This window comes from Chaetomium strumarium (genome assembly GCF_033439665.1).
Source record: "Chaetomium strumarium strain CBS 333.67 chromosome Unknown B0T15scaffold_6, whole genome shotgun sequence".
NCBI lineage: Eukaryota > Fungi > Ascomycota > Sordariomycetes > Sordariales > Chaetomiaceae > Chaetomium > Chaetomium strumarium.
Genome location: NW_026944434.1, coordinates 1,027,894 through 1,041,552, shown reverse-complemented (window position 1 = coordinate 1,041,552; position 13,659 = coordinate 1,027,894). Strand labels below are relative to the sequence as shown.

General features: G+C 58.2%; 6 protein-coding genes across 6 annotated transcripts; 2 read left to right on the top strand and 4 right to left on the bottom strand.

The window, feature by feature from the left end:
- The first annotated feature begins 20 nt into the window (after positions 1 to 20).
- On the top strand, positions 21 to 1,495 carry B0T15DRAFT_263846 (NADP-dependent oxidoreductase domain-containing protein). Its single transcript, XM_062863380.1, has 2 exons — positions 21 to 1,187; positions 1,273 to 1,495. The coding sequence occupies exons 1-2, from the start codon at positions 276 to 278 to the stop codon at positions 1,447 to 1,449; spliced, it is 1,089 nt and encodes a 362-aa protein (XP_062718898.1). The 5' UTR covers positions 21 to 275; the 3' UTR covers positions 1,450 to 1,495.
- Positions 1,496 to 1,541: 46 nt separating this feature from the next.
- On the bottom strand, positions 1,542 to 4,193 carry B0T15DRAFT_495691 (glycoside hydrolase family 2 protein; the record flags this gene model as incomplete). Its single annotated transcript, XM_062867120.1, has 1 exon — positions 1,542 to 4,193. One exon carries the CDS (start codon positions 4,191 to 4,193, stop codon positions 1,542 to 1,544), a length of 2,652 nt encoding a protein of 883 aa, XP_062718897.1.
- A 350-nt stretch (positions 4,194 to 4,543) lies between these two features.
- Positions 4,544 to 6,955, bottom strand: B0T15DRAFT_559929 (major facilitator superfamily domain-containing protein; the record flags this gene model as incomplete). The annotated part of the gene is made up of 8 exons (XM_062870519.1): positions 4,544 to 5,317; positions 5,409 to 5,670; positions 5,750 to 6,017; positions 6,092 to 6,227; positions 6,329 to 6,569; positions 6,660 to 6,716; positions 6,790 to 6,811; positions 6,878 to 6,955. Coding segments are annotated over 8 exons (1,668 nt in total), but the record flags the coding sequence as incomplete, so codon positions are not given.
- Positions 6,956 to 7,643: 688 nt separating this feature from the next.
- B0T15DRAFT_263836 (ubiquitin-conjugating enzyme/RWD-like protein) lies at positions 7,644 to 9,182 on the bottom strand. The gene is made up of 3 exons (XM_062863379.1): positions 9,034 to 9,182; positions 8,886 to 8,965; positions 7,644 to 8,830 (listed from the first exon to the last, which is right to left on the bottom strand). Exons 1-3 carry the CDS (start codon positions 9,058 to 9,060, stop codon positions 8,137 to 8,139), a joined length of 801 nt encoding a protein of 266 aa, XP_062718895.1. The 5' UTR covers positions 9,061 to 9,182; the 3' UTR covers positions 7,644 to 8,136.
- A 536-nt stretch (positions 9,183 to 9,718) lies between these two features.
- On the top strand, positions 9,719 to 11,767 carry B0T15DRAFT_263740 (surface antigen-domain-containing protein). Its single transcript, XM_062863377.1, has 4 exons — positions 9,719 to 9,839; positions 9,969 to 10,046; positions 10,118 to 10,304; positions 10,380 to 11,767. Exons 1-4 carry the CDS (start codon positions 9,807 to 9,809, stop codon positions 11,624 to 11,626), a joined length of 1,545 nt encoding a protein of 514 aa, XP_062718894.1. The 5' UTR covers positions 9,719 to 9,806; the 3' UTR covers positions 11,627 to 11,767.
- Positions 11,768 to 12,052: 285 nt separating this feature from the next.
- Positions 12,053 to 13,506, bottom strand: B0T15DRAFT_263759 (cytochrome c/c1 heme-lyase). Its single transcript, XM_062863378.1, has 3 exons — positions 13,139 to 13,506; positions 12,431 to 13,083; positions 12,053 to 12,368 (listed from the first exon to the last, which is right to left on the bottom strand). The coding sequence occupies exons 1-3, from the start codon at positions 13,232 to 13,234 to the stop codon at positions 12,110 to 12,112; spliced, it is 1,008 nt and encodes a 335-aa protein (XP_062718893.1). The 5' UTR covers positions 13,235 to 13,506; the 3' UTR covers positions 12,053 to 12,109.
- Between the last annotated feature and the right edge of the window lie 153 nt (positions 13,507 to 13,659).

Here is a 13,659-nt window from a genome sequence, read left to right as displayed (position 1 = left end):
GCACCATCTCTTATGATGCGGTCCTCGGAGCTGTGCGTTAACCCCTTTATCCCCGCTGCGGGGTAGCCCTCGTGGTGACGACCTTCTGCCTAAGGTATCGGGACAATGGAATGAAGGAGGGGAAGATTTGTCAGGAGACTAGGCAAATGGCTTGCCAAGGTATAAATACGCTGAGGCGACAGTGTTCATCCGTCATCGTCTCCACGTCATCCAGTTGAAACAGACACCTTCCGCGCCAACCTGACAAGCTCTCAAGCTCATCTTGAACCGTCATCATGGCTGCCAATCCTTACCTCACGGCGGGGCTTAAGAAGTCGATCGAGGACTCCAAATGTGAGTATCGGCGACTGGGGAACAGCGGCCTGAAGATCTCAGTGCCCATCTTCGGGTGCATGAGCTTCGGCGACCCGCGGACGCTGGACTGGGCCATTGGCGAGGAAGAGGCGCTTCCTCTGCTCAAAGCGGCCTACGACAGGGGCCTCAACACGTGGGACACGGCCAACATGTACTCGAACGGGGCGTCCGAGATCATCGTCGGGAAGGCGCTCAAGAAGTACAACATCCCGCGGGAGAAGGTGGTCATCATGACCAAGTGCTTCTTCGCCGTGGGCGAGGAGCCCGAGCTGCGGGCCTACTTCGCCCGCGACCAGCTTGCCGTGTCCAAGGACTACGTCAACAACTTCGGCCTCTCGCGGGCGGCTATCTTCAACCAGGTCGAGGCGTCGCTCAAGCGGCTCGACACGCCGTACATCGACCTGCTCCAGATCCACCGCTTCGACCCGGACACGCCGATCGAGGAGACCATGAAGGCGCTGCACGACCTCGTCCAGGCCGGCAAGGTGCGCTACATCGGCGCCAGCAGCATGTGGGCGACGCAGTTTGCGCGCATGCAGTTCTGCGCCGAGCGCAACGGCTGGACCAAGTTCGTCAGCATGCAGAACCAGTACAACCTCCTCTACCGCGAGGAGGAGCGCGAGATGAACCGCTTCTGCAACGACACGGGCGTGGCGCTGGTCCCCTGGGCGCCGCTCTGCAGAGGGCACCTGGCTCGCCGCCCGGAGCAGTACGGCACGACTACTCGCAGCAAGGGCGAGAAGCAGAACGCGCCCGGGGCGCACGGGACGGTGGAGCCCGACTTGACCATCATCAAGCGGGCGGTCGAGATTGCTGACAAACATGAGTGGCCGGTCAGTCCTAAATCTACCGAATCCGAGATCAATTTCCTGCCTTTGCTGTTGGGGACATCGTTGCTGACCCCTTATTACGAACCAGATCTCTCATGTTGCGTTGGCGTGGATCAACAAACGGGTCACAAGCCCCATCATTGGCTTCAGCAAGCTTGAGCGACTGGAAGAGGCCATCTCAGCGAGAGGGAAGGTGCTGACGGATGAAGAGGAGAAGTACCTCGAGGAGCTCTACCAGCCAAAGCCGATCAATGGTCACTCGTAGGTTCGCCCAAGCTCAAGTTCAGGCTTCCACTGCCTAGCTGGGCGATACAGGCTGTATGATATTATGTAACTGGCCAATGCCAAAACCAGGGTTCAACGGCCAACAAAGGTCCATGCGAGGTCCGCGATTGCGCCCTCAACCTGCACCCGCTTCGGTTCGTCCCCAGGGACAAGGTCGAAGCCGTTGTCGCTAAGCTTGGTGCCCTGTCTTTCCGAGAAGACGAATCCCTTAACAGGCTTTTCCGCCGAAATTTCGACGAGGTCTGGGCTGAGATGCTTCACCTCGACGCCCCTGTCCGAGAAGTCGAGGTACTTGAGAGGGTCAGGCCAGGAGGTATCGGTGCTGACCTGAGCCCCGTCCACGCAGAGAGACGCATGGATGACAAAGTGCTCAGGCGTCTCAACCGTTGCCTTGGCCCAGTCAAACTTACATCTCACCAAGACCTCGGTGCAGCCGTTCGGTTGCACATCCACCTCTGTCTTCATCCTCTCCTTTACCTCCTCTCCTGTCCTGATGGAGATGAACCTCACCATCACGGTGCCCTTCACCGGCTCCAACCTCGAGCTGGACACCCACACATCGAACGCAATGTCCGTCAACGCCCTTCTCGGATCGACATGTCCCGTATTCCTCTTCCAGAGCGCGTCAGCCGACCTCATGGTCCAGTCATGGAACTTGCGCGTCACGCCCACAGCGAGCGGCGCCAGGGCCCGCTTGATGGCGTAGTACGCCGGCTTCTTGACCAGGTAGTAGTCCACAATGGCCCACGAGACCACCGGCCAGCAGTCGTTAAGCTGCCAGACCAGCACGCCGCCACACCTCCGTCCTGCTCCTGCTCCACCCCCTTCTTTGCGGGCCCAATGCCTCCGCCAGGCCTTGTACCCCATCCCCAGCGCATCCGCCTGCAACACCTGCGTCAGATGCGCGAACCCTCCCAGGGTGGGATCCAAGCGGAAGTTCTCCCCGACATAGGCGAGCAGCCGCCGCTCGTGCGTCACGGCCTTGTTGTGGAAGTCCATCGTCCGGCTGCCGGGATAGCGCTCGCGCGGGTCGGCGACAAAGCGCTGGATGGTGTCGGCGTGCGGATAGGCCACCATGCCGAACTCGCTCACGAAGCGGCCGCCCATCTGCGGCAGCCGCTGCCACGGCCTCGCCTCGCCGTTCCACAGGTCCCATTGGTGGATGTCGCCCACCGTGGAGTCGACTTGGAGGGTGGTGCTGCGGCCGTCGCCCCAGGGGCTGCCCGGGTGATAGACTACTACCGTGTTGTTGGCGGCGGAGGGGCACTCGGCTCGGACGATCTCGGGCAGGAGGTGTTCGTAGATGTAGCGGGCCGGGAAGGTGGAGTTGAGCCAGGACGCCGGGACCTTGTCCGAGTCGAAGTTGTACTCCAGGCCGTACCGCTCGATGAGCTGGTAGTCCTCGTTGTTGCCGCACCAGAGAACGACGGAAGGGTGGTGGCGGATGCGGCGGATGTTCTGCCGGGCCTCGGCCGCGACTGAGGAGAGGAAGTCCGGGTATGCCGGGTACGAGGCGCAGGCGAACATGAAGTCTTGCCACACCAGGATGCCCAGCTCGTCGCAGGCCGTGTAGAAGGCATCCGGCTCGTAGATGCCGCCGCCCCAGACCCGCACCATGTTCTGGTTGCCATCGGCGAGGAGTTGGATCCAGTCGCGGTAGCGCTGGGCAGAGATCCGAGGAAGGAAACTGTCGGCTGGAATCCAGCAGGAGCCGCCGCAGAAGACATCAACCCCGTTGATGCGGAAGTAGAACGACTGGCCGAACTGGTCCTTCTCCTGGATCAGCTCGACCTTGCGGAACCCGAGGGTCTGGTGCTCTTCCGCGAGGACTGTCGATCCATCGCTGGCCATGCTCCGCACCCGTAGTTTGCATAGCTGCTGCGGTCCGTAACCTCGCGGCCACCAAAGCGGCGGCTTCTCCATGCTGAGCCTCGTGGAGGTGTAGAGCCATGAAGGCTCACCACCAGCAGGGTTCTCTTTGCGATCTCTCAGTGCCGCGGTTTGCTCTCCGGGCAGGACAAGCTCAACCTCCACGGCCGCTGCAGGACCAACAACACGGGCTTGGACGGTGATCTCGAGCACGACCGGCAGCCCGTGGCTCATGCGGATGTCGTAATCTACCCGAACATCCTCGATCCTGCTGACGTACGACTCCAGCCGCACGGGCTTCCACGGCCCGCAGGTCAGCAGGATCGGGCCCCAGTCCCAGCCCCAATGGTACTGCGCTTTCCGGACAGGGCCTCTGCTGACTTCTGTCTGGTGCACAATGAAGTCGTGTTCCGGGTGCGCCTGGACAAGCTCAAGGCCACGCCGGCGCGCAGGCTCAAACACGATCTCGAGCGTGTTGTTGGCTGCCCCGTCGACCAGGAGCTGTCCGATGCTCACGCGATGCTCCACAAACATGTTGTCCGATTCCAGTATGACTTCCCCATTCAGCCTTACCGCTGCAAAGGTATCGAGCCCTTCAAACACCAGGTCGACCCTCGCTCCTGGGTCTCGTCCGCCGGCTGGCGTCACGAAGGTCGTTCGGTAGTGCCACGTCTGTTCGGCGACCCATGACACTTCGAGCTCGTTTGTGTCGACGAAGGGGTCCGGTATCAAGCCGTGTTTCATGAGCTCAGTGTGGACGTTGCTGGGGACCTGTGAGACGGGCAGCCAGTCTTCGTCCTTCTCGCCCCTAAACTCCCAACCGGAGGAGAGGATCTGAACCGTATGTTCTGTCATAGTGGCTTGGGCATACGGAGAGAAGAGTACTGACGGCAGCGAGGCAATATTCGTGTCCCTGAAGGGGAAAGGGGTTGTGAGTCTGTTTGTTGGATCCTGCATGTCTTTCAACTTCCCCAGAGTGGTTGTCTTGGCCATGGCCCTAATGACCTCCGCGATGTAACCAGAGCTACCAATCATCCCCTCCCGGCCTCAAAGGGATCCCCTAAGCTCCGCCCTAACGGGAACTCGGGGGTGTTCTGCCCGCCTATCAGATGTAGCCTCTTCCAGCAGCTTACTTCTTCAGGTTGAACTCCTCAGCTACCCTTATCCAATGCTCACCATCATGAAGAACCCACCCATTGAAGGAAGAGTACGCCATACACCTTTCATTACTTAGCCAACACGAGACAATACTATAAATCATACGTACACAAGCAGCGACGTCTCTCATTCGGCAACAGGTATCGGGGGCGTACGGATCGTACAACGTAGGACCAGCTCATTGCGTCGTATACATCCCGACACGATCTCCTGAGCCTCATGACCTCAGAGACTTCTCGCTCGCACTGTCATCGAGCTCCTTCTCGGCAGAATCACCTACGATCTTCTTCTGCACCCTGCCTGCCGTCCACTGCCGAAGCTTCCGGCCAAAGAAATACAAAAGCGGAACACCCAGCGAGGCCACAATCATGACTTCGGCATAGACGACGAACGTATTCAAGAAGCCGCGCTGAGCAATCCACGACGTCGACTTGCTCGAGACAAAGAAGCCGATGATGATGCGGAGACTGGAAACATTGACGAGCACGGGGCCGGCCCACATGGGGTAGCTCTCGACGACGAAGACGTTGATGACCGACAGGACGACCAAGGAGCCGAAGATGATCAGGAAAGACCCCAGCATCAGGAAGGCCCAATGCGCGTTCGTCTGCCCGGCCCAGCCAAAGACGAAGATCCCTGCGAGGCCGGACACCAGTGGCAGTGCGATGTTGGGCAGGTGATGCTCGGGCTCCCGAGCGCCGCCGTTGCGCCGGGCCACGGCGTTCGAGATGCGGTCGGCGACTGGGCCGCCAAAGAAGTAGACCAGGCCTGTGGCGGCGATGAACGGGAGGACGAAAAGACCGGTGTACTGGAATTGCCAACTGCCAGGGGGTTGGTTTAGTCTCTCAGCTTCAGGGGTTAAGGGATTCATCATACAGCCGTTGGAAAATGCAATGCAATGCAATGACTTACCCCTGAGCCAGAAGTGCAAAGGCCCCAATCTGCTGCGCGGCGGAGTTGACAATCACAAAGATGCTGTTGGCCACGGTGGCCCACACAATGGCCGGGAAAGGAGTAGCCCTCAGCGTGTTAAGCATGGACATTCCGGCCTGCTTCCACGCGAAACCGTTCTGGAAGAGGCCCAGGTACGACCATTGTGTCGGGGCCGGATATCGTTCGTAGTCCAACTTTGGTCGGGTTTCCCCTGGTTCAAGGGGATAAAATTGTTGACCACCTGGATGCAAGATAGCAGATCTCAGCACCAGAACTGGTCACTTGAGCGGGATACAGGGGGGACCGGGGGTTTGACCTACTGAGCTCTTCCTTGGATCTCGTCCAGCGCGTCTCAGGGAGGAACGCAATGAGCAGAAGCCAAGCGACGATGCCGAAGCTGGAGGTGATGTAGTAGACCCATCTCCAGTCGTGTACCGAGGCGATGTACGGAGTCACGATGCCCAGGGCGGTGATGACAATCCCCTGGCTCGACACGACGGCGGCCATGGCCTTGTTCCGCTGATGGATGAACACCATGTCTTGCAGAACCAGAGGGATCAAGGCTTCTACAGTCCCTGCTCCCAGGCCCTTGATGAACAACAAGCCAAAGTTAGCCACTGGGAAAAGACAGTGTTTGTTCGGAGTCCACTGGCACTACTAACCTGCATTGCTCTTGCGACCAAGTGAACATCCAACGATGAGCTTGCGGCAGCGAGAAAACCGCCAACCCAGGCGCAGGCACCAGCCAGGAGCAAAACAGGCCGCCGACCGATAGCAATTGACAGCGGCACCAAGAAGCTTTGTTTAAAAGAATGGGCAAACCCAACGGATCAGCTGAGATGTCCCACCCCCCCCCCCCCCCCTCCCGATCGGATGAGGAAGCGACACACGACACATACTAGCTAGCAATGCCATTGCTCAACAAGGGAATTGTCGCCAGCATCGACACCTTCTCAATGTTGGCAGGGACAACCCCCTGCGGGATGACGGCAAAGGGGTTCACGCCCGTGGCCGAACCGCCGCTGATGGCTCGAAAGTCGACCGTGTTGAGGATGCGCACGTCCACGCCCGAGTAGAAGAGGAGGAACAGCGGGACGAGGCTGCCAACGATGATTTCGGCCGAGAGCGCCAGCGAGCCAACTTTGGGTAATTTGGAGAGAAATAAGTCAATTCATCTGACGGGCTTCGGGGCGGGAGCAAAGGAGCGGGAAGGTTGCAGGACACCCTTACAAAAGCACAGGCTGCCAATCGCCGCCCACTTCCGCCATTGCGGTAAGTTCAGGGGATCTGAAGTCTTGTAAGCCCAGTTTAACTCTCCACTGGCCGGCTAGTTCTTGGGAAGCTAACGTTAGCTACTGACCTCTGGGATCCGGAGTCGGAGCCTGTCGTCGGTATCAGTCAGCATGGTGGCAAGATAGTGGAGAGTGGTACTGCTGAATACATCTTACCGGAATCAGGCGGACTTGGCCGTTCTCGTACAGTGAGGTCGTCCCGACCACCTGTGCGCGAGATGCGTTATTGTCCTCGTGGGCGGTCTCCGAGATGTCCTTGTCGGCCAGCGACACAGTACTCTTCCGCGCAGCCATCTTGTGACCCGACCCGCGGACGCAAATTTGGTGCTTACCAGAGCACCACACAAGAGGGCATTGTCATCCCATCTTTCGCGAGTAGGTGATAGAAGTTGGGATGGAACCAGAACTTTAAGATAGTCCACTCTACCCTCGGTGCTCGCACCCGGGAACTGCTTCACAACATACTGACAAGTGCATTCTATATGCTAGGATTCTGTCACGCAGATGATCTAAAGCTGAGAAGCATCATCCGACCAGGCAGAGATCCGATTGGGTTTTCAAGAATGGGTTCAAGCACGTTGATGCCAAGGGAATCAGGATTGTCGTAGAGGTAGCTCAACTCGTGGCTTGCATAATGTTTCTCCATGCATAATGGTATCGGGTGAGCCGTTTGATAACCGCAAAACGCCAGATGGTTTGGGACGAACGCCGCGGCATATAGCATCAAGTAAAAGTTTGGCGCTAAGAAAGTGTCGTCAGGGGGAGGGGGGTCTTCGGCGATCAGGGAAGTCATCCGTTTCGAGCTTGTCGGGGCCCACGCATAGAGATCGGGACATCTGTCGGCCATTGAGACAAGGCACGCAGCATTGGTTTGACATCCTGGTGAACATGCGGAGTGCTACTCCCAGATGGAAGGTCGGCAAATAAGCCACCAGCAGATTGTATATGAGGAGAGATCTGGACTGCGCGGACAGCCACACGCGGAAGGGCGAAGGGGAGATGCTGAAGTAGGTTAGTGTACAATTTCAACGCTCGCTGCTCCCTAGCCATTATGAACAATGCTATCCAGTGACCCCAAATGTTCCCGCTGACCTGAGTGTGCCGGTCTAACCATCTTGAACAGATCTCTCTGCCTCCTGAGCGTCATGCCGCTCTTCGTCCTAGTCGTTTTCTCAACCCTCAACAGTGTTTCCCCCACGGCATCGTGGAGGCCTGTGCCGCGGTGAGCAGAACCCATTACTACCCCACGACCAGCCGACAATGGCATGAAGGCAGCCCATCGCCAGCGCCGCACCGCTCCTCGCGCCCGGATCCGTTGCAACACTGGCGTGGCCGAACCCGGGTCATTGATGTGCCTGTGCCCTTCTTCGTCGATGCAAGGACAGCAGATGCGAGCCCTCCTCCTCGACCGGTGCTCACGAGCTGCCCTCCGCAAGAAGCCGGGCGATCAACACGTAGACAAATATAATAGCACCGGCTAGTAGCAGCTTGTTTTGGAACAGCCAGCCCTGCCCGGCGTCCCTCTGCTGAATAACTGCGTCCACCACTGCGTGAGCCTGGTGCCCACTGCCAGCGGCGATGTTAAGCTGTGGGCCGCATGAAGGCCCGCCGTTCTCAACAATCTTGTTCCCCGTCGCCGGATCGATCTTGTTCTCCCGCATCCACTTCCAGTTCTCTTGGTCCACCTCGGGCCACTCGGACTTGAACTTGGCCCCGCCGTCGCCTGCCTTGATATTATTCTTGCCGGAGCCATTATCGGTCTTGAGGTGGGATCCGCCGCCCGTCGAGTTCCACCACCGGGAGCGCGCCGCATGATACCTCCGTTCCGCCTCGCTGGCCGACACGGAGCCCGTTGTCATCTCCTCCGAGGTCATGAACGAGAGCAGCCCGATCAGAATCGTCGACACTTCCCACGCCGGGTTGAATGATCGGGGATGAAAGTCTGAGATGGATAGACAGAGGCGACTCGACGGCTGGAATCGGCCGGAAGGGGTGTGCATTCGGATGGCCGGGGGGGCAAAGGGGTAATTAGGAGGGAACATGAGCGTCCCCCAATACTGGCCCCCGTGGTAAGGCGTGTTCTCCGGACCGGTGATGATGTAGTGCCATCTGTGCATTTCCCCGGTTAGTGCGATGGTACGTATGCGGGTACATTCCGCCATACTCTAATATATTGGATTCTGACGGGTGTGCCGTGATATATGGTGGAGGATTCTCCGTGATGCTCTTGAACTCGCGCGTCAACTTGAACCGTGCGAGTGTCAGTGTGAGATCTATTCTTTCTCTGGTTTTCCCCGGGCATCCAGACATACGCGCTTTTGTGCTGCTCGACTGGCCATAATCTGAGACCCGACTCTGTATGAGTGGGAGGTCGGCTGGCTGACAAACTACAAATGAGGGACGAAGCGTGAGATAACAAGGTCGACCGCTTAGCGCCACAAACAAAGAAGTGTGAAAAGGGAATTGAGTGAGTGATTAGAAGCGGGAATTGTTCGAGGTGTTTAGATGCCAGTCGTCTATGCTTTGATGCGCGCGTCGGCGCTGTCCGGAGATTAGGGGGATGTTTCGTAGGTAGGACAGGGAAATGCAAAGGAGGTGGATGACGATGGCTGATGACGGGCAGACAAGGGAGGGCGGTGTCCCCCTGTTAACTCGCCCACTGCCCAGCGGATCATCAAAGATTGTGGTAGTGCACGGAGGTACTTTGCATTGCTGGCTTGTTTGTCAGCGCAGAACGGCTGGCCAGGGGCTGGATCCCGCTCTTATAGCAAAGCAACCATACAAGTTAGTTAACGCAAGGAAATAGAGCATCTAGCAAATTACTCAGAGCGCCGAATTCCGCTTCAGCAGGATTAATTGTCTACATCGAGCTGGAACCACTTTCGCTGACCCTGGTCTTCAAAGTCTAACACTAACAGACTCAGTAGAGCAAGGTTGTAACGCCGGACGATGTGGGTCTCTAACCCTCCATCGCCCGGAACAGCCCGGTGAAGCCAAGCTTTGTTCGGGAAGAACTTCACCACGAGGTCACGAGTGTACACTTTCACTGCCGTCGCGACCATTGCCGACGTTGAGGGAAGCACAAATGGCCAGCCCTTTTGGCTTTGGCGGTAACAACGTAAGTACCTTGGTCTTCACTTTTAACTTGACCAATCCCATTCCTGGATCACAATCCATGCGCAGGCTTTCGCGTCTCAAGCTCTAGCGCCAGCTCCAGCTAACCTCTCTCTCTCTCCCGCTTTCACAGGCCGCTCGCCAGATCGAGACCAACCAGACTGCTAGCTCAACCACGGCAGCACAAGGCTATACGGGCCCGGCTAAAATGGTAGACTTCAACTCCGAGCGACCACGATCGTAACCACAATGCCGGTTGCTAACACTCAATCCTCCCTATAGCTCGACGAGCACCTCCTCACCCCAGCTTCTATCAGCTCCCTCGAAGTCCACGGCGCCACCAACACCCGGAGAAGCTTGTTGAACCATGTTCTCCAGCCGCTTGTGGAGGAGAGTGCCCAGGCCGGGACCACCTTGGGTCAGGTCCTCGAGCGCATTGGGACAGCCACCAAGAAGCTCGCCCGTTTCGGTGCGCCACACCCCTGCTCCGCACCTACACCACTCTGTGTAGGGGCCGTTTGTTGACCCATCAGTTGTCGAGAAGACATCTTCAGGGAGGAAGGGTTTGGCGTGTTTCTGTCCGAGGCCGCGCGCCCCGAGGCTGCCCCGCCAACCGATAGGACGGACCTCGATATCTCGATCCGCGTGAAGGAGAAGTCGCGCCTGGTTTTCAGCGCCGGTACCGACTTTGGCAACACCGAGGGTTCGGCTTATACCAACGCCGTTGCGCGCAACATCTTCGGCGGCGCCGAGACTCTTTCGGTCAACGCGAGTACCGGTACACGAACGAGGTCAGCCTACAACGCGACCTTCTCGACTCCCATCAACGGCAACCCAGACCTTCGGTTCTCAGCCGAAGCACTGCACTCCGCAACGCAAAAGGCATGGGCGTCGCACGAAGAGCATCTGGCAGGCGCAAACCTGCGGCTTGCCTGGCTAAGCGAGAACAGCGATACCCACGCGCTAGCATACTCTACCGTCTGGAGGCAGCTCACAGGCCTGGCCGCAACGGCATCGCCCACGGTCCGAGCCGACGCGGGCGATTCCCTCAAGAGCTCACTAACACACACATTTACGCGAGATCGCCGTGACAACCCGATGCTGCCGCAAAGGGGCTATCTCCTTCGCACTGTCTCCGAGCTGGCCGGCTGGGGCCCTCTGCGCGGCGATGTTTCTTTTGCGAAGACAGAAGTTGAGGCATCAGGAGCGCTTCCCGTGGCCATCCCCGGCTTAGGGTCCAAGTCCGGCGTCTCGGTCGGAGCTGGTCTCCGCCTCGGCCTTCTCTACCCACTCCCCTCCGGCTATTCTCTTACAGGGTCCGCCCAGCCAAGCCGCATCAACGACCGCTTTCAGCTCGGCGGACCTACCGATGTCCGTGGCTTTAAACTTGGCGGGCTCGGACCCCACGACGGGGCCGACTCCGTCGGAGGGGACGTCTTCGCCGCCGGGAGCATCAACGCGCTGATCCCACTACCTCGTACGGGTCCCGAGTCGCCCCTGAGGCTACAGCTGTTTGCGAATGCTGGGCGGCTGGTGGCGCTCAACAGCAGAGGCAAGGCGAAAGAAGGGGGCAAGGGATTGGCGATGGACTCGGCCACTGTCTTCAAAGGCGTCAAGTCTGCTGTCGCTGAGCTGACGAATGGCCTACCAAGCCTGGCCGCGGGTTTCGGTTTGGTGTATGCCCACCCTGTTGCGCGGTTTGAGCTCAACTTTAGCTTGCCGCTCGTGCTACGGAGGGGAGAGGAGGGCCGCAAGGGCTTGCAGGTCGGCGTGGGCATCAGCTTCTTGTAGACTAACTATGGAATCGGACATCTGATTCACTTGTATAGATGTACTACTATGAAGAATCGCTGGTAGTAGCGGCCCTCGTCTAGATCGACTTCTAGGGACAAAACCCTACTTCCTGGGTAGATCCTTTGTCGTGGAACAGACGCTGAAACCGCTCTTTGACGATCTCTTAATACAGACGAGTGAAGGGCCGTGGACATGGCAAGAGGCCAGTCTCATCACCATCTAGGACTGCACACTCCCTACCTGTGTCCAGGCAGTCCCGCACGAAAGAGCGACAGATGTTACGGTTCCCGCCGCATATGTCGACCTATTACATGGTGGCGAGTTATGATATCATACAGAGAAAGACAGCGGCTAGTATACACATGAGAAGAGTATAAAACACCTAGATGAAGCAACCTTCCAACCCCCAGAGACATAACGCCATTCACAAATGCCAAGTAGTCCCTAAGTGCCTGCTGTGCCCCCCTGATCTTTGCTTCATCAATTCTGTCGGTTCTGGTTGTTGGCCTCACGAACCTGCGCACCCGATGCCCTCCACCAAACATCGCCACCCCAGCGCATTAAACGCTCCACAGCCCCAGTAGGCGTCATGGCCGGCCGAACGTCCAGGTAGAAGACGGGTTCGCCCGTCGGCTCTGGCGGCGCCGAGTAGAAATCAATCACATACCGGACCTCTTCCTTCTGGCCGTTCACGTCGCGCGAGACGTACCAATCGTGCCGGTCGAAGGGAGGGTCGGTGCTGGTTCCAAGGCTGTCAGCTGCTATGCGCATATCAAACCTTCTTTTCCAGTCTCAACGTACCCAAACTTGGCCGGGTACACACGCCCGAGCATCTGCAATAACGCCGCCTTGGGCGTCATGTCCTTGGGCCGCCCCTGAAACCTGATCAATGTCGGCTGCGCCTGCCCGCCCTCCTGAGCCTCCAACCGCCTCAGCTCAAGGGGCGCATTCTCCTCCCCGCGCTTGCTGACCTCCCAGCCGCGACTCAGGCCCTTGCCGAATCGGCGCTCCCACTCCACCACTTCGGACCAGGCGCCCTCGTTCAGAAAGTTATGCACCGCGACCATGCTCTCGACCGCCGTGATGTCTGTGTCCGTGTAGCCCTTCCGAAGCAGCGCATTGTACATTTGCTGGGGCGAAGGGTACTCCCAGTTGCCGTCACCGGTGCCCTTGGGGATGGACGACTCGTCTCGACTTGTCGGAAGCGCGAACGTCTGATTTGGAGCCTGTTCTTGTGAAATGGACTGGAACATGTAGTTGAGCGGGTTAAGTTTCGAGAGCATCGACCGCTCCTGTCGCTGTTCTGGCGCCGCCCCATGATTGTCATGTGGGACAGGGCAGGAAGAGAGTGCTGCTTTCGCGGTGGGGCTGTCGTGAGGAACGGGACAAGAAGAAGGTGCTGGGCTAGACGGAAGGAAGGCATCAACGGTGGTCTTGTGCATGGGACATCCGGGCTAGAAGAGCGGGGTAAGCGAATGAACTATAACGGTTCGTTAAGCGGCGACTCACAGGAGGCGTGCCAGCGCCAGTAAGGTGTCTGTGCCTCGAGTCCGTCGGAGGAACAACCGGCGCAGCGGGAGTGGCGTCGGCCCAGAACCAACCCATGATAATGGCTCGTGTGCAATAAATGATTCAGAACAGATCAGTGTTGATGTCAAAGTATGCCTCCTCGTCGGCCTGGTACGGATCGCAAAATTCTGAGAAGACAACGGCACTTAAAGTGTAACAATATGCATACGGGAGATACACAGCAGCGTAAAAGACGACGATACCTAGCGATTGAGAAGGATGTGAAACCAAAGAATGACGCGCATCTGATAAGTTTTTTGCACATGCATGCCAAGCCGTAACGTGGCGGCCCACAGAGGGGCGAGGAAGCTTTCTTGGCATGCCCAGCTCGGGAGTGGCCGGCCCCAGTACCCCCCGGTCAAGCCCGGATGCAGGGTGTGTTACCAACCGTGACAATGAGCATCCAGAGGTCATTCCCAAAGAGAGGTAGGTGTTTGACATCTACCGTGTTTGATGGATTG